Raw genomic sequence first — 19,553 nt, forward strand, 5'->3', positions numbered from 1 at the left:
TTAATTGTATGCCAGGCCTAAAGTGTGGGCCATGTATATTGTGAGGTCAAACCAACTGGATAAAGCATACCACTTCTTTCTCTCGCTTATATTGCAGGTTCAACTACGATTGAAAAGTATGACCTGCGCACAAACAGGTGGATACAGGTTGGCATCATGAATGGGCGGCGGCTACAGTTTGGAGTGGCGGTGATTGACAACAAGCTTTACGTGGTGGGAGGCAGGGACGGGCTAAAGACATCGAACATGGTGGAGTGCTACAACCCAATAACCAAAGTGTGGTCAACAATGCCCCCCATGTCAACCCACAGACATGGACTAGGTAAGGTCTTTATGGCTTTTTCCAGCTATAAAGTGTAATCTTCAGCATCCTCTTGAACAGTAACAATGTTACATTCATTTTCTGTTATCTGGATACTAACAAATGGCAGATATTAAATGTGATTGATTTGTCATGGTGTTTTAGGATGCCCACAATGCAATTATGAATACAACAATAACAACTACAATAACACTCAGAGAGATGCCTACCAAACCCATGTGCAAATACTATAACATACCTAAGAGTCGTTTTTTTCATTGATTTTTATTGTTTATTTTGAATATTAAAAAAAACTGGTGATAAACGGTTTAAAAATAGCCTAATGCAAAAATCTTGGGTTGAAAACTTCATCATAAAAATGACATGACATGACAACTTATTTGATTTCATTACCTGGAAGAATTTAGCTAGTTACAAGCATACAGAGACAACTGGTCGAACACAGCAAGTAGCTACAGTAAGGGTCTTGCAACACAAAACAATTTCAATGCAACTTTTGTTGCTTGCAACGTGTTGCCTTAGATGCTATTTCAAGCAATGGAGGCTTCAGTTATCATATTCAAGCAATGGTTTAGGGTACTTAGTCCGAAAAAAAAATAGTTTTTTCAAGATGACTGTGAAATGAATTAAGTGCGGTGCACTGCAATGTATTCGGGAGTGACTTCATTAACAAGTCAGTAGTCTGTGTTCAATCTGAAAATGTCCATAAAAATACAACTCTCGGGTCTCCTCAATGGGTTTTCTATAGTTTTCTAACTTAAGGGAATTAACCAACTAACTAAAGTGAGCGTGACTTGACAAAGGGTAAATTTCGCCCCAAGTCGACACAATCTCATGCAAGCAGATACAACTTTTTTGATGTGTGGAAAGTAACATAAAATCAAAGTGAAAATCAGTTTAAACCGATCAGTCTGGGTATTTTAGGTGAAAATCGGTAAAAACCAAAAACAATGAGCATTAAACATACTGTATTACAGTAACATAGTAACTATTACTATTAATTTGTATTTTTCCTTCTCTTTCTTTCTATATCCATAGTATTAGGATAAATTGTAAATCCTAGAGGGAAGGTATTACTATAAGCCCTTTGGGGTTTCTTACCTCTCCTGCACAATTCCTGCTATGTTTGCTTTTATATACTTTTGTATTTATCATTTACTTTGTGCTAATTAATAAATGAAAAAATAAATAAAAAAATAGGCCTAAAGTGGAGAATTTCACTCTGAAACGGGACCCTTACATGTTAATTGTAACTGTGTAAGCTGTGTTAGCTTGTTGGCTAGATAGCTGACCCAGTTTGCTAGTTTTGTAAGGTTAAGATACTTAAATTTCAAATAAAGTAAATGGTTATGTGGATATAAGGACGGCCTAACATATGCCCCAAGACTATATAAAAATCTTTTCTCTAATTTCTTTATGTGACATTACAGTATCTAGGCTAACGTTAGCTGCAATCAGAGTTAGTTACCATCTGTTGGTAGCAAGCTTTTAAAGCGTGTGGGTGTTTGCTAGCTAGCTTTTTCAGTATATATTTCTAGTTTGGTGTGTATGAATCTTGCAGATTTTAGCTACAGCTTGGCATTTTGCGAAAACACCTGCCTTTTATTTGAGGATTTACGGTATCTGGATTTTTATCGTACAGGTGGCAGATTTTGCATGCATCATTGTCAATTATATCAGAAAGTCTGCTAGGTGAAACCAACATTGCCTGCTTTTATATTGAACAGTCCACTTCAGAAACTGCCACAATATCTCTGCTGTCTGCTGAAAAGAAGCCTGTGTTCTAATTATTCCACATGTAGTAAAAAAACTCTTGATGTACCTTTTAAAACTATTAATTCACTGAAGTCTGCTTCTCATTATTATGCATCTCTGTTGTGGAATAACATTCAATTATCCCTTCAGCTGGAAATGCTGGTGCCACTCAACCATTTTAAAATACTTGTCAAGGACTTGTTTATGGATTTTTATATTAGTTTATACGTAGATTCCTTTTTATGTTTGCTATGATGTGCGGTTGTATGAATAAGTGGCATACTCGTAATAAAATCTCATTAGCTAAACGGGCTAGTTTTCCCTTTTGTAGACTTGCACATACGCAAAATGACTTGCCTGCAGCGACCGGACAAGCTTAATGTCATGTTCAGCTCCCTACTTACATTCAAAGCTCAGACTTCTCCTAGATAACCTCCGCTTCTGAAGAATGACATTTTGGAATGTGTTGGCAAAGTCATCTTGTCCATCTATGTAGTGTGTAGCCCTACTTGCCAACGTGCAATCAAGAAGTGTAGTATCTCTCCTGTGCGTTCAAAGGGTGTGACGTTCATCCTAATCCTTGTTGTCAATAGACATTAGTGAAAAATAATAATAATAATAAAAAAATAATTATCCTGGCCACCTGCCAACCTATGTGCTACATTTCATCCAAATTTCAGCTAAACTGTAGGCACTATGGCTGTTACAGACAGACAGTGATTGCAATTCCCCCCTGGAGGTGTAACAATGGCTCCCAACCCATAAATGCATAAACAATGTTGGTAGGAAAAATAAAAGGGGACAACATGCTGTGAGCCTCAAGATGCTCGAGGCAGCCACTAGGACACTAAACAGCATGGAATGCTTTGGCAGGAGTCATGGTACCAAAATTTCTTCTTTAATTATTACACTGCGCAAGGGTGCGAAGAGTTGAGAATTGCAAGCTTGTGAAGACAGATGTTCCTTTAAGTTTCACCCAGCTCCATCTGAAAAAAAAAGCAATATGCAGTTAGCCTCCTCTGGGATGTGCCTTCTACTTCAGAGAGAACGATGGAGAAAAATACGCTGTCCACCTCACTCTGACCTCCTGGCACCCGCAACAGCACAACATTACTGGCTCTTCCTGTTTGCAGAATGTGTTTGCACAACAACAGAGTGGTGAGTCACCTGTACTGTGCCTCAATAATCAGGCCCGGCAGCAAGAGCAAGTTGTGCATTTTGACTGAATATTATTGCCCCTGTAATAGTCACCGTTCTGTTAAAAGTACCTCAAATTGTGCATTCTGAGGAAGGAGAAACAGATATTATTGAAGACAAAAAGAAAACAATTGGACAATTGCTTCATGCAAATGTGTTTCAGCTGTGCTGCGGAAATGGGGTGCGTGTGTTTTCCTGGAATTGTATTTTTTCCGCTGTGTTTTTGAAAATGAGCTTGTTTTAAAATTTAATTACGGCGCTCTGTTATGTGATTTGAACTTGCTATGATACTACATTAACACAGCTGAGTAATGACTAAGATGGACTGTGTGTGGTTGTGTGCGTGTGCGTGTGTGTGTGTGTGTGTGTGTGTGTGTGTGTGTGCGTGTGTGTGTGTGTGTGTGTGTGAGAGAGAGTAGTAGTGGAGGAGGTCTGCACCACTGATGGAGCAGTCGTGTGTGTGAGATAGCAGTGCAGTTGTCCTGGTGATGAAGATGCTTGTTTCTGTGGAGATTATATGCCAGTTGATGATGCATGGATATTATGCTGCTTGGGGTGGCACTGACACAATTTGCCTCATGGGGCATAAACACTGAACACATGGCTGCCATATCGTTATGTCTCACAATATCCCTTAATTCAAAATTGCGCTTCTGTTCCTTGAAGCAAGCTATCTCTGGGTGTGTCTCATCATTGTGGGAGGATGAAACTATGATCTTGAGTCATGCTCTAGTTGTGTTTTAATTAAAGATTTCTTGAGCAGTTTTAAAAAACCAAGCCATCTGATCTCTCATCCAAAAAATAAAATAAAATGGAATCAATGAGCTGGCAAACTCATATCAGAGCCGCAAAATATATGAATGCATGAGCATTTAATTTAGGCACAGAAAAAAAGGAAATCATAGCACTGTGATGTTTCACTTGATTTAGGGCTACAAAGCATACCTCTGTGAGTTCCCTCACGTCCTGAGGGGTGTATTGCATTTATCTGAGAGCCGGGGCCGCTCCAAACGCAGGCCTCTCAAATGGCAATTTAAATGTCGAGAGTCTGTCAAAAAGTATCATCGTTCAAAGATTTATTGCACTTCCACAGAAAGAGAAGGGATCGTTTCAGTGCAGCCCTGCGACAGAGGCAGAGGAAGGATGCAGCATGAATGTGTAATGGCTGTTCTAGAGCGACTCTGAGGCCTCGTGCTGAAATCGAGTTTGGGCCCAGGGGCCAGCTTCCTCTAGGAGGAAGCATCGTTTTGATTTCCGCATGCGTCCTGTTATACAGTAGTTTGCCCTTGTGTTTATATAACACGTATCAAGTGGAATTAGATTTTTTGCGGTTCAAACATTAGTGTCAAATATGTTTGATTCATATAAAAAGCCGTATATAATTGAATTTCAGCAGGCTGTTATACTGTACTTGAGCTAGACCACATTTGCTCTTGCAGTGCAGTTGTAAGAGTATTTTGCAGAATATTTAAGATGCACAAAAAAACTAGGCTGCTTGTACAGTTGCAACTAGCAGAGTGCACTCAGTAGAGTGCAGATCTCCGCCAGGCGTGTCTGTCTATTTGGAAGCAGTTGTTGATCACTTGTGGCCCCTACCCGCCGGTTGGGAGGAGTGAGGAGTTAGCACTCAATGTATTTCAATGGACAATGATGGAAATTAATTCAAATAAAATACTTGTCTTTGACCGATTTGCTAAATATTCCAGAATTCAGGTCCTTGGCCTGCTGTCAGCATGCAATATTAGGCTGATCGGCCGAGTAGTATGCAAGATTAGCTGTGGACAGAGACACACACGCACAAACACACACACAACCGGACGCATAATCCCCTCCAGGCTCACGCCCAGCGGAGATAATAAGTAAACCTGAATTAAGAATATTCTGCATACATGTGTGGCTCTTACTGGAATCTGGGTGGATTTTTCCTTCCCTCGAGTTCCAATCTCAATTTGTTCTAAAATTGTACCAAATCCAGATTCATAATTGAGAGATCAGTCCAATAAAATGATATGGTACTTACCACAGTGAACCACTTTTGGTGAGTGTCCCAAGATTTCTGACACTGAACCACTGCGCTCTCCATTTTCATTTTGAGCAGGGATCGCTGTGCTGGAAGGACCCATGTATGCTGTCGGGGGCCATGATGGATGGAGCTATCTGAACACGGTGGAGAGGTGGGACCCCCAGGCACGACAGTGGAACTACGTGGCCAGCATGTCCACTCCTCGGAGCACGGTGGGCGTCACATCGCTTAACGGAAAGTAAGTGCATATGTTCTTTTTTCTGTAGGTTGTTCACCAAGCTCTCACTTCACCCTAACGCATTTTTATTTCTGAAATTTTGTGAAACGTTTATTTTCCCAAAGTAAAGTCAGTTGTCGCTGTAAAGTCAGAGGAATTCCTTGGCAGTTTCAGCAGTTTTAAATGAAATGCCCACAAGAATTTGTGAAATTTGCTAATAGTAAGATTTAAATTTCAATGTTTTATTGTTCTCTGAAAGACAGCCATGCATTTGCCATGCCATTCATAGCTACATCGAGGCACATTGGGGTACTTTCCTGAATTTTGACCTTTTCAGGACCTGCTTTTGACACCCAATTCAAACTTACAGTTAAGTTCTGTTTATATCCATCTGTTGTGGCTATCAAGCCGGAGGCTTCCTGAAAGTAAATTAACTGAACATTGCAATATTGTGATGTAGCTACTACTATAGGAAGGCACTCAATTTTTAGATTAGTCTGTGATACAAACATAGCATTGACAGACCTCTGAAAACTTTCTTGTTGCTAGATTAGAGTCAGTTAGTGCAGATTGCCCCATGCAGTAACATTACAAAAGACAAATAAAAGACAAAATGAAAAGAATGCAACATAAACTAGGCTTTACCATATTATAGTTAAACCTGAAGATTATTCATTGTGTACACTAACATTAAATTACATCTGAAACTCCAGACATTACACCCAAATAAAGACAGGCTTTGATTCCACATGTCTAAGCTTGAAAGCTATTTTTGTTGGTAGCTAACAGTAGGCCTACTTACCAATCCACTCTGTTCTGTGACAAGTTCCGGGCTAAAATTGGCACTGAAAATACTAGCCGTGGGCTCCAGCAGTTAAACACATTTCTTGCGGGTCCCTTCATTTTTTGGAAAAGAAAAAAGCCTGTTGCTTTCTCTGAATCCAGATAAGTGGCATGGTTTAGGCATTTTCCACTTAGCTTGTCTTGCCCGCACAAAACAGTGGCAAGAGCCTAATTTGCATATTACATGTTGAAAGGATTTCACTGGGCTTAGCATTTTTTGTATTATAACTATCACCCAGTTAACCCTGCCCACTGAAAACTTGGGTGTTCAGCCAATTTTTCCACAGGCTTTTATACGTTTTTTTGAAAGAATCATTAAAAAATATTCTGGGCCATTGGTGAATACAAAAAAGTATTAAAACAACACATCAGCAAAGAATTCACAGATTTCAGTTTCCTGGACCTTTAAATCCACGTGACATTACTGTACTCTAAATATACATTGCATGGTAACTACCATCAGACACCCCTCACTGATCAGTGGTTTATGAGTTAATAATAAATCCAATGTTTTAAAGGTCCACAAAAACGTTAATAAACAAAAACACAATAAACAAATATAACCGCAAGCCTGTAATTAACAGGGTCCAAGCAGCATGCAACAATTATGACCAAATTTTGTATTCTACCTCTGAAGCAAGACCTGCACTTGCCTTGCCCACTTTGGTGGTGCAAATATATACAGCTTTTCGCAATTCCAGTTGTGCATGCTTGAAAGAACAAATTAGGTTCATTGTTTACCTCTTAAGCTTTCAGTGGTGTTGAAATTCCTGTGCTTTGTCAGCTCAGTGTTCTGTAGGTAAGTTGCTGGTGGGGCAGTGATAAAAGGAGAGGAGAAGGTCTTGTGATTTTGAAACGGGCCCCAATTGCCAATGCATATCTTTCACCTGCATGAGGAATCATGGCAATCAGTGGCACTAAAGCGGCAAGAAATGAATCAGCCAATAATAGCTTGATCGTTCAAACCATCACACTGCTGGGGAAACACGGCGAAGCAAAGACACAGGGCTGTGTTCACCAAGGCCATGTTCCCTGTGTTCCTGGGTTATTCTTGTAGGCCCACAAAATGTCTTATGAAGAAAGAAAGAAAGTAAATGTCTGCAGTTGAGACAAGGTCATTTCCATGCGCCAGTGAGCTGCATTTGACAGTGTGATGCACCCCGGCTCCATGCTACGGCTCTTTATTGCTTCTGTCTCTGTGGCCTCTCACCATAGCAACTTCTGAATTAAGTGCTACATTCATTCCTCTTCCTCGAGATTCCTGTCTTGAAAGGAAATGGGTTAGGAGACCCTGACACCAGTGCCTTTCACCAAACAAATGACTTTGAAGGGCTAGTCTCCATTGTTGATTCAGGGGCTGGTGGGAGGGGGGTAGGGGGGTTGCTTTTGTCTTGGAACTAAGTTGGCAGCAGAGATGTCGGGTTGTGAAAGATATTGGTGTTGACTGACAGGCCTGGGAGCCTCTCTGCATCCAGGTCAAAAAAACCACAACCAAGGTGTTTCCTCCTGGCCTGCTTCCTTTTGAAGCCTCAGGGAACTGTATTTCAAAGGCATGGGAAAACAGTATTTCATTTTTAAAAGAAAACAGCTTGAAATGCATAGGAAACAGTGGTTGTAATCTAGTAAGACCATGTATTGTTCAGGTATTTGAACTTGATCATGTAATGTCCCTTTGACCAAATGAAGCAATTTCTGCTACCGTGGTTTTTAGTAAATGTTTAGTAATTTTTTTTAGTAACATTTGTTTTTAATAGAGATTACAATCAATTACTATATACATTATACATGTATACTATGTGTGGGTATATACACTACATGGCCTAAAGTATGTGGACGCCTTACATCCAACATATCATCAAAAAATTATGTTGCACAACAATTAAATTGCTCAGGGTCTTTAATGTGTTAGAAATGTGTTTAACCTAAAGGATACACACTACTGCTACAGCAAAAGATTTACGACCCCTAACCTGGCCGTTGTTTTCCAGATTGTTTGCAGTTGGAGGTCGAGATGGAAGCTCATGCCTGCGGTCGATGGAATGCTTCGATCCTCACACAAACAAGTGGAGCATGTGTGCCCCCATGACCAAAAGGCGAGGTGGAGTGGGTGTTGCCACATACAACAGCTTCCTCTATGCGGTGGGCGGTCACGATGCCCCAGCCTCCAACCACTGCTCGCGGCTCTCTGACTGTGTAGAGAGGTGAGCAGTGATACTTTTTGAATAAAATATAAGAGTACAACAACTGATGGCCATAAATGAAAAAAAGAGAAAATCTAAAAGAAAGAGAAAAATTATACATTTCTATTTTATTAAACTCTCCGAACTATCTCTACCATCCTTCCACTTCGACTATTTAGATGAATTACATCTTTCTCTTAGCCTGCTTTTTGGAATCACGCTCAATATTATTTTTGCATTTTCCCTATAAAGAGACAATTTTATCAGTTGCAATGTGAGATTTTATCACACATCTTCTGTTTATCATCTATTATTTTGACTGACCAGGTGATTGAAATAAGAACAGACACGTGGAAGAGAAACTTGTGCAGGGTAGTGCCAAAAAGTACTTTTCTCACATTTTTTCTAGGTGGTTCCATCATATTCTGTGATGTAATTTATAAACATTGGAGTAGCAGGCAGTCACAATTGAAATACTATCTAATGCAATGTACTGATAAAAAAGTTATTCAATAGGCCTATGGCATGCTTTATTGAGTCATCATGCACATTTGTGCAAAACTGAAATATGGTACTGAAATACTGAAAGCCTGTTACTGAAATACACAGATGCTCTAAATGTTTTTCATTCATTCCTTGTGTTCGGCTACCCTCCTCTGGTAGAGCAAATTCCACTTGCTCGATGGAATATTATTCTTTGGTTTCAGGCACCCCCTGCTGGCAAAGTTTAGAGCAACAACTATCTCACCATGAAAACAGGCATAAACACGAAGTAACGTTGATAAGAATATATATATATATATTTTTAATATATTGAAATCCCCTGAATGTTGTGATTGTAAATTCAGTATGGTGCTATTTGAAATTCTTGAAAGAAATCAGACACATTAATGTATAACACCTCAAGTAAAAGGAAATAAATTCCATACACACTTATATGTAAACTACATTGCATTACAATCACTTTCATCACAATTCAGAGCGACATACAGAAGGGGAGAACATCTTTATTAAATTTATTTTACGTATTTCACATCAGTAATTAAATTTTATACTTTAAATTTTCAAACATTCATTTATAGCTTTTGTTTTTCATAAAATTCACATAATAACACACACTGGATGGTTATGAAAAGGCCAATGAATACGTTAAAGGTCCAGGAAACTGAAATCTGTGAATTCCTTGCTGATGTGTTGCTTTAATACTATTTTTGCATTCACAAATGGCCCAGAATATTTTAAATGATTCTTGCAACAAAAAACCAAAAAAACCTAGAAAAGTGAAATATATTTTCTTGCTACTTCTGATTTGCTGTTGTGTGTCACATTTATTCTTTTTTTACTTTGGTACTGGACTGAAACATAGAACACAGATCATATTTCTATTGAATACAGTAGATTGCAGTTTAGTTAAACTACTCTTTATGGTCAGTTTTTTATTCAATTTATAGTGCATATTCAACAAGACTGAAAAAATTTGTCATGTAAGAAAAACTATGAAATATTTACGTAGCTTATACCACCATTTTCAGATTTATGTTAAAGGAAGGAATTACAATAAAAACCTTATGTAACTACAGGTACTGATTTTGACCATAAAGTATGAGGATAAAATAAGATTTTTGATGTGGAAAGTTGGGTTAGGAGTTTATTGGAGCTCTTTATTTTTAATTTCTTAGGTTTTTAAATCTTAGGAATTTTATTCTTAGCTGGATTCCTAAACAATACAGATCTCGTAATTCTTAGTGCATGGTGCTGGCGAAGTGGTGTATTCTTCATATATTTTGATGTGAGTAATGTAGTAATTTTGTGACTCGCCATGCACTATAGTGGGAAGAGAGCTGCTGTTGGGGGTGTGTCAGCCTAGATAAAGCAGCACACTGCAATTTTGCTGCAGCTCGTTGCAATTTTGGCATCAGCTTAGTCTGCGATTTTGTGCCGGCTCACCTGCTCAGCCCAGATCTACTGTGCAAGTCACAGCCAAGTATACACCAAATTGCTAATACGTGCATGATTGTAGCCTATTCAAAAGCCAATCAATGTTTTTTGTGGATCATATGTTGTCCAATTTGTTGTTTTTTTTATACCCATCTTTAATTAGGAGAATGGCAAACACAACTTGAACTTGAACAATCTTTTCATTGTAATAATGTGACTGTAGTTAAAATAATAGGTACGTGCAAGCGACATGCATTAACTGCATTCATTATCGTTAGTTAGCCCAAAAATTGAATTCATGTGTGGGTCATGTTATCCGCACAGCCTGTTGGCTATACATTTGAAATGGTGGGGCCACAAAAATTGTAACTACTCTGCATCTCTTGAGTGCCATTTGGAAATATTATGGGTTCTGTGCCATCAGAGACAAAATAAAACCAAGGAGCAAGTTGCCTGCAATGTATGCAAGCTGCAACTAATTCTCCAAAGTCTGAATTAATTTATTTTGATTGCGAATTAATCATGTTCTCTAATCATGTGCAGGCAGAGAAGATGACCTCTTTTTTAACAGATGTTTCAACTTCTTGGGACAGAAAATATCCATTCAAGCGGGATTTCTAATTTCATAATTGCCCTGTTAGGTTTTGCTTGTTACATAGACCGTATAAAAGCAAAGAATAGGCGAATATTATGCCCACCTGTCCCCTGTTGGCCACACTACCATGCATTATAACTTTCCTTTGAGGAACTGTTCATCTACCAAGTCATTTTATTGCTGTGACCAGCATAATTGGCATTAATAAAACTGATGATAGTTGTAGCATAGCATGTTTAAGCTGTTTACCAACAGGTTTAAAAGGAAATTAAAACTGGGCCATACATTTAGGCCTGGTTTAATTTAAATTTTGACGGTAGAAAATTCAAGCAAATTGCTTGTATTTATGAGATTTGTTTGAACTCAATTTTTGGAAAAGTGACAGCCCTACTCTACACCTCTGCACAAGAACTCCGCAAGCTTCTTTTGAGTAATATATCCTTGTCTTCCATTGCAGTGGTAGACCACAGAAATTGGCAGTATACTGGGACACAAAGCGCATGGCAGTTAAAGGGAATGGAAAGAGGTTATTTGATTGTCTATGACTGATTCTGGCTGCAACACATGGACTGATAATATATTCAGCCTAATCCAGCCCATTTTCCATCTGCAGCGTGCTTTGAGCTGTGCAATTATCACCTCTGGTCATGAAGATACCAACATTCAGTAGTCACGCCCAGTGACAGTTACAAAGTTCTGTTTTCATTGCTAAGAATATCTGAACTCCAGCTTGCAGTTAACTCATTATGTTGTAATTCATGTTCAATGAAAGGCAAGTGATGGGGCTTTAAGCAGAGATATTATTTTCCAGTTATATGTCCAGACATTGCCCATTAAACAGGTATGTTATACATAAACAACCAAATAAAACAAAGTATTATTATTATTATTATTATTATTATTATTATTATTATTATTATTATTATTATTCAGTTGGGACTTTTAATTATTTTTCATTTCTTTATTTATGTATTTATTTATTTATTTATTTTTTAAGCGGTAATGATCTTATCCTGCTACACTAGGAATTGGTACTAGTCTTTTGGACACCACCATGCATATGTAAGCAACATGGAGACTTGCATTTTAACCGATCAGTGGTGTGTGATTTTCATGCAATGAATATTTTTGCAGAACTTAAAAGGCAAGGCAGTTTTCCAGCTATCATATGTAGAAATGGCACACTTTTCATCAAAAGGAAATTTTATTATTTGTATATAATTCTGTGTTTTCATGTTAATAGATTTGGTCATTGAATAAACCCTGAAATGTCATTGCAGGTATGACCCAAAAACAGACACGTGGACCACTGTGTCCTCTCTCAGTGTCCCCCGAGACGCAGTGGGAGTCTGCCTTCTGGGTGACAGGCTGTATGCTGTCGGTGGATATGATGGCCAATCGTACCTGAACAGCGTGGAGTCTTATGATGCACAGAACAATGAGTGGACTGAGGTAGCTTGGCTTAAACTGGTCACAGTGTGTATTCATTTGATCAAATCAGTAATATATACTGATCTCACACTGGCACTTTCACCGGGGGTAAATAGGCATGCATGCCCAGCCACATTTTCAACCCTGTATTAAGCCTTTCAGCCTGATTGAGTTTCACCCAGCTGGAGACCAGGGCCAAGAATGCTTGTGTCCTACGTCTGTGGTTCTGCTAAAAATAAAATAATCTCCAAAATAAAAATGACAAGTGCTTTATGGTCAGAGGATAAGGCATATATTCTGATGCTTAAGTGCGGCGCAAGGATGTTGAATTTATTGCATTGGACCTGGGTTGAAAATGTGCGGTGTGAAAGAATATTGTCCAAGCAATATTCTAGCTTTTCAGAAGCATGCCTGAATAACAGCTAGGTACAGTATCTATCCAGAGAAAATTTTGGCGAGTGAACTAACTAGCTGCAGCTAGAATATCTCATAGATTGCTGCTTGCTAAACTGTGGCTCAACAGCAGTGGTTCTCAGACTCTGTCCTGGGGACCACTGTGTGTAGTATGTTGGTTTTTGTTGCAACCACAATTAATTTGAGAAGTACCTCAGGGACCTGACTTGTAACTCACTCACACGCTCACTCATGTTTAGCAGGCTGAAGATTCTCCATAAAGGGGAGCAGTAGCAGTCATCGTGCATCACATTAATGACACTGTCCCCTTGTTCTTAATTATAAGCTTTTCATATTTTGATGGATTAGTTGCTCTCTTAAGACTCATATTAGAGATGTATGTCATGAAGAATAAAAGTTCCACAATCACATTTTACTTATTGTCCTGTATTGCAAATGATTACATAAATAGAGGTAAAATGGTTTTTGATCAAATGAAAGACTGAGGTGAATGAATAGGCTCCTAATTGTTGAAAGTATGGATACCTAGCCACTAAAACTAAGTATTTGGTAGATAATTAAGAATTCAAAGACAAGGGAATGGATGTCGAGCCAAACTTGTATTGTTGTAAGAAGTTGAAGGAAAAAATTGTGTGTGCTGTAACTCAAGATTTAGACGTAAGAACAATCTCAGCATATGGATGATCACTTTTTGTGGAAGGTAAATTCTTCAGGCTCTTTCATAGAGGAGATATAAATCAATATTATATAAATGTACAGTTCTACCAGGAAGTGTATATTCTGCTCAATCTTGAAATCTGTTGAATGATAAATAAGTAAAGTTATGCATGTGAAATTAAAAATAATATCTTTCTTTTGATAAGCACAGAAATCCTTTCTGTAAAGAGCAGTATTAATCTTTCAGTTACCTGTACCCAGCAAGCGAACAGTACCAACCGAAGGGAATAATTGAAATCGATAGTTCTTTTTTAACACTGGCTGAAATGTCATGACATTAATATATTCTGTAGCGATATCATTAACCTATATTAGCTACTATGAAAAATGAACAGATATGGTGATTGGGTGAAGTGTGCTAGTTTAGGTTGAAATAGATATAGTTCAATGAGAAGAATTCATATTTGAGGATGGGAAGCAAGAAAAATAAGGAGAATTAGAAGCAGAAGCACAAGAAAATCGATAAAAGTAAAAAGATAAGGAACACATAATGAAGTTTATGAATTTATTTTGTGGCTGCATGATGCTGTATCTGAATTTTGTGTGCTTATATGAGGTCAGAGGTTACAGATGTTAATGATTTTACTGTAAGGTGTGAGAGTCTGTTGTCATATTATTATTCCTGGGGGAATCCATAAAAAAAAGTGCCCCGTGCTGTATATGCAGGAGATATGCCCAGTACTACTTTGCATTTGGCATTTGTCATCTAAATAAGCTATTTATGTACCTGACTGTTATTTATACCTTTTGATATTGCTCTTGCATTGCAAAAGCTAGTGACTGGATATCACAAAAGATGAAGAAAGCTTGACACATACAAACTACTGTGTGTTATTGTACTAGATTAGTGAAGGGAGTCGAGCCAGTCAAATATAGTTATGTTTATGTACAATAGGCTTGCAGGAATACCATACATTACCATTTAAATGGTAATGAATGGAGTCAAGCCAGTCAAATATAGTTATGTTTATGTATAATAGGCTTGCAGGAATGGCATACATTACCATTTAAATGCAGGTAAAACCAATGAATAATCTATTTCTAACCACTTGCCGTATTTTTACACGGCAAATTAATATCACTCTCAAATAAAGGAAGATGAGAACAGAAATGAAAAATGTTCATTTGTAACCAACCTGACACATTCTTGAGATAAGACTGAAGTAGTGAGGAACCTGTTTCAGAGAAGTTTTTGCTCTGACAGAGAACTTATCTCCAAATATATGATATGTCAGCTTGGTTACAAATGCTTTATTTATTTTTTTTCAAGAGAACTGAAACTTCTGCAACTTCTTTATTCAGATTACATTACTTCATGGATAAGGCACCCCTTGCACAATCAAATTCTTACTTCCCCGTAGGAAGCACCAGTATTATGCATTAATATCAATGTAATTATCAAGTTTCCTCTGCAGTGAGGAAATCATATTTCTCTATCACCTGCAAATAAAAAATGGCAAATCTGGGAATAAAAATAAATGTACTGTATTGTCATCTTGTGGGGCTTATCATGCTGAATATTTTTAACTCATGGAATCTATTGTATTATATTATTATAGATTATATCATATTGTGACTTGTATTGCTACTTCCAAACCTACCCGGCCATGTATTATATTAGCTTATCAATAACGTAATTATGAATGTCATTAATCTCAATCTCTATTACATTAGCATAAATTGTTATGGAATTTATGTAGTCATCACATTTAAGCAATAACAGAACTTACACAGATATTCAGTTTTGGCATCCCATAAATGTAATGTCAGAACATCTGAAAACTATTCCAGGATGTTGTGACAGTGGCTTCTGGAACATAATAATAATGCCAGGAACAGATTGTCAAATACAGCTTACTATCAGGACTTAATATAGAAAGTACCCTGCTCTCTTTTTGTGCATCAGATTTTGTCAAAGCATCATTCTCGCACTTGAGAAATCAAGTGAAGCAGGCCTAGTCTTTGCTGATTAAATCTTGCATATATCACCTTACCAGCAGTTTCTGCAGATTCACAGAGGTTAAACTCATCTGGCTGTCTGATGATTAAGCCTTTGTGCTATTTCTTTTGTAGGAGGTGCCTCTGAACATTGGCAGAGCTGGTGCCTGCGTTGTGGTTGTGAAGTTGCCTTGAAGACTCCATTCTGATGAATCAGATACGTATTTTGTGCTGATTCTGTGACCGCTGGAACAATATACAAATGCTACACCACTTTCAAGATCTACATCTGAATCACATTCCACACCAGGCACTGTTTCAGTGCACTGGGGCCCAGGCCAACTCAAAAGACCCTGGATTTTTCAGTTGGATAATTAACTTACAGTGGCAGACATCTGGATTAGACCTGCAGTTTTTCTGATTTTGATTATGATGACGATGATGTTGTGGATGATGATGATTATTTTTATTATTACTGTTATGGGAAAATATTTCCCATTTTTGCAATATAAAAGGTCTCAATTCCATGAAACCTCAGCCTGCTTTGTCCTCAGCTTTGATTAACAAATTTAAACAAAAATGATAGAAATTCATCATACTTTCACATTGTTGAAAAATGTGTTCACAATTTTTAAACTTCGTAAATTTTGGACTCAAATAGCACATTGCCTTTGATTGAATAGAGATAAAAAACAATGAATTATTTTAAAATAAAATGAATACATATGGCAGTGGCTAAAATGGCAGGAAGCACATTTCAACCACATACAAATAAGTGTTACTGTACAAATTATATACAAATTGGAAAGGTTAGAATCAACTGAATGAAAACTGAATTTACAAAAACCAATGGACTGAACAGATTAAAACTAATTCAGCAATAGTTGAATTAAAACTGATTGAACACTATGAATTCAAATGATTTATTCCACATCACCGTAGACTATTTAAAGTATCACCTGCTCATAGCCACTTGAAAACAGAATATAATTACACTGGTAAAAACAACCCTTTTCTTCTCCTGGGCTTTCTGTGACAATTTTTTATTTTTATTTTTGGACAAGGCAGTCTCAAGGAACACTGTGAATATTATTACTATTATTATTGTTGGTGCTTGCTGCAAAAACAGTAGGTTTACTGAAAGCCATTTGAATTTTAAAAAATCACTCATGCACATGTCTTTTGAAAACAGTTTCTGTTTGTGAAAATAGATATTTATTGTTACTGGAATAAAATGAAGAAAAATAAACACTTCAAAAAAAGTATTTTATCTGAAAATAAATTACTGTACATTTCATATCAGTTGAAAAGAAACTGTTTTCAAAGCTTTTAGCTGAATCATGCCAAAGTCATTAGCACGTAAATGTCAGAAGTCTTGTCTGTCAGAGCAAATAAAAAGTTTACATAATAGTGAATCTACAGTTATATCATATTGATATTTCACATAACTGTAAAGGTTTTGCAAGTTCACCAATGATTGCAGCCATGTATATAATTCCATTCTTAAACAAGTGTACAGTATATAAGAGGATTTTCTTTGGCATGATACCTGGGTTTACATTTGTGTATACTCGTATGTTATATTTTAATGGTTCAGCTGAATGATACTGCTTGTCACTTAACAATGTTATATATTCATACTCTGGGTGTTACATATGAAATGTGCCAACTTGATCATTTACTGCCATGTACTGAGACCATGGTTATGGATCTTGCAGGATTTTTAAATCATGTTCAGATATTTCACACATGTATTATGGCTTTTCCAAGCATAACAGCAGGCCTTCAAGGTTGAATATACAGTATTCCAACCAGAAATAGCCTTTTAAGAGGATAAAAGTATTTATACTTGTAATGCTGAAAATGCTATAGGCAAAACTTTGATTTTTTTCAGTATTTTATATGGCATGCAGATCTAGAAATAAACTGATTTTGTTCTCTATCTTCCGTGTCTCTGATAAATCTCTTTAAAACGTACATGTTGGACACAAGATTTATTTAAGATTCCTGTATAGCTGAGAAGATAATAGCATAAGATAATTTTTATAGTGTATGGAACTTTTGTATTGCATTTGTATAAACTTAAAACATTTTCTTTTTGTATGGTGGGAGATATAGTCACCTTAAAATGTCTAAGGAATAAATATTTCTTTTGAAAAACAAAATGTTTTAAAATATGCATTGGTACCACCTCATGAGTGCATTCATACTTTTACAATAGGTATCAAACCTAATGCAGACATAATATAGGTGTTAATTTTGTGTCATTAGGTGATCATTTTAGATTTATATAAAAACAGCTATGGAACAATATCAAACTGCTCAAAGAACTTAGTTCATCACTGAAAAGATGTCAACCTATTTTAAAAGCTGATGCAGAAAAAAGAGAGCCTTGTCTAATATAAATATACAGCTACAATCAATAAAGATCTTGAATTCTTAACAGTAGTGTATTTTAAAATCACTTTCTAATTTACTTTCTGCCATACATATCTCAGAGGTTCTATTGTACTCAAATATTTAAATATTAAATTAAATTAAATAATATTAAATTTGGCAGTAACTGTAGGGAAATAACTGATAGCTCTTATTGACTGTTGCCACCTTTATCAAATACAAGCAAGCACTAATGGCATTTCAGCAAAAGATGAAATATCAAAATATATTTTTGGCTAGTTGTAATGTTTCCGTTATAAATGCACATGGAAATAAGAATTAGAATGAACAGCTCTGAACATATATTTTTGTGCTATGCAGTTTCCTTACTTAAAGCCATTTCATCCAACTGAAAGCTGGGAAACACAAATTCCAGTTAGAAAATTCCAACAGTTTCATAACCTGATCCTTTATCATGTACTCATCCAGAAAAAACAGGCAAGCATTTCTTTATATTCCAGTTAAGACACACAGACACAAGAACACCATTCTCAAGGATGACTGCTAGTGTCAAGGGCAACTTGCTGGCGCTACATTGGAAAGCTGTCTAAATGATGTAGGTAAATAGCATAATGCGCTACATTTCCTTAGTATAAAAGCAGCTTGGCACTGACATGATTCAAGCAGTTGCATCACAAGGACATCTATTATGTCAGCTTAGAAGATGTATATTATCAGTGATCAAGTTTTCAATGTAAAATTGTCAGTAGTTTTTTTTACATACAAAGCATATTGCCCACCAAACTTGAAGCAAAATGAAGCCTAGTTAAAACAACTTATGTGGTTATGCATATCTATTCTGTAACATAAGATTTATGTGATCCAGCACCCGCCAAAATTATTCACACCCTTGATAAATAGTGACAAAAAGACCCTTGAATCAATGCTGAAAAATGAGTTTTGCAACAGAGATTCCACTTGAGGGCACTGTTGTCATGTGAATGTAAGGGGTCTTCCTTAGAACCACACTTTGCCTCTGCTTATAAAGTCAGCCATTAAAAATGAAATAAGCTGCACAATGCAGTCACTGAGTGGAAAAGCAAGTACATTGTGTTTGTAAGGTCTACTGAGCACTCTGTGGCATTCAAAGCAATAGCAGCGCTGTGCTTGTCAGCCTTTTTAGAAAGTTCCATTTGTGTGAATCAAATTCCTTTTCTTGACCAAAATGCACATAATAATACACCTGAACACAATGTTACAAAAGTGAAAAAATCTACAACAAGAGAATACCTAGTTTCTTCACTAAAACTCTTCTTGAATACATCTACTGAGAAAGAAAGATTTAAAAATAACTTTCACTGACAGCTGCATGCATTGTGCCACTTGATTTATAAAAGCTTAATTTTTCTCCTTTCTGAATATTGCTGCTTTCTTGGATTGCCCCTTCTTACCCCTGGAACAGTTTATCTCAAGAGATGAAAAACTTGGGGTTTTTTATTAACTACCTTTAGTTAATTCTCCAGGTCTCCAGCCCCTCTCTTGCCCTAAGTTCACGGACCGCTCCAGTCTTGTTCCTCACCCTGAGTTCACGGGATCGCTCCAGCCCT

The 19,553-nt window shown here is 37.0% G+C and overlaps 1 protein-coding gene across 1 annotated transcript in view; it reads left to right on the plus strand.

Moving 5' to 3' along the window:
* The window catches only part of klhl4 (kelch-like family member 4), a 69,389-nt gene extending 51,877 nt beyond the window's left edge, over positions 1 to 17,512 (plus strand). Inside the window, exons 7-11 of the mRNA XM_035410490.1 lie at positions 98 to 322; positions 5,373 to 5,535; positions 8,346 to 8,558; positions 12,351 to 12,522; positions 15,706 to 17,512. Coding sequence (XP_035266381.1) covers positions 98 to 322; positions 5,373 to 5,535; positions 8,346 to 8,558; positions 12,351 to 12,522; positions 15,706 to 15,765 — 833 coding nt within the window. The 3' untranslated portion in view covers positions 15,766 to 17,512. The remainder of the gene's footprint in view (positions 1 to 97; positions 323 to 5,372; positions 5,536 to 8,345; positions 8,559 to 12,350; positions 12,523 to 15,705) is intronic.
* The last annotated feature ends 2,041 nt before the right edge of the window (positions 17,513 to 19,553 follow it).

The sequence above is a fragment of the Anguilla anguilla genome, chromosome 3 (genome assembly GCF_013347855.1).
Source record: "Anguilla anguilla isolate fAngAng1 chromosome 3, fAngAng1.pri, whole genome shotgun sequence".
NCBI classification, from domain to species: Eukaryota; Metazoa; Chordata; class Actinopteri; order Anguilliformes; family Anguillidae; genus Anguilla; species Anguilla anguilla.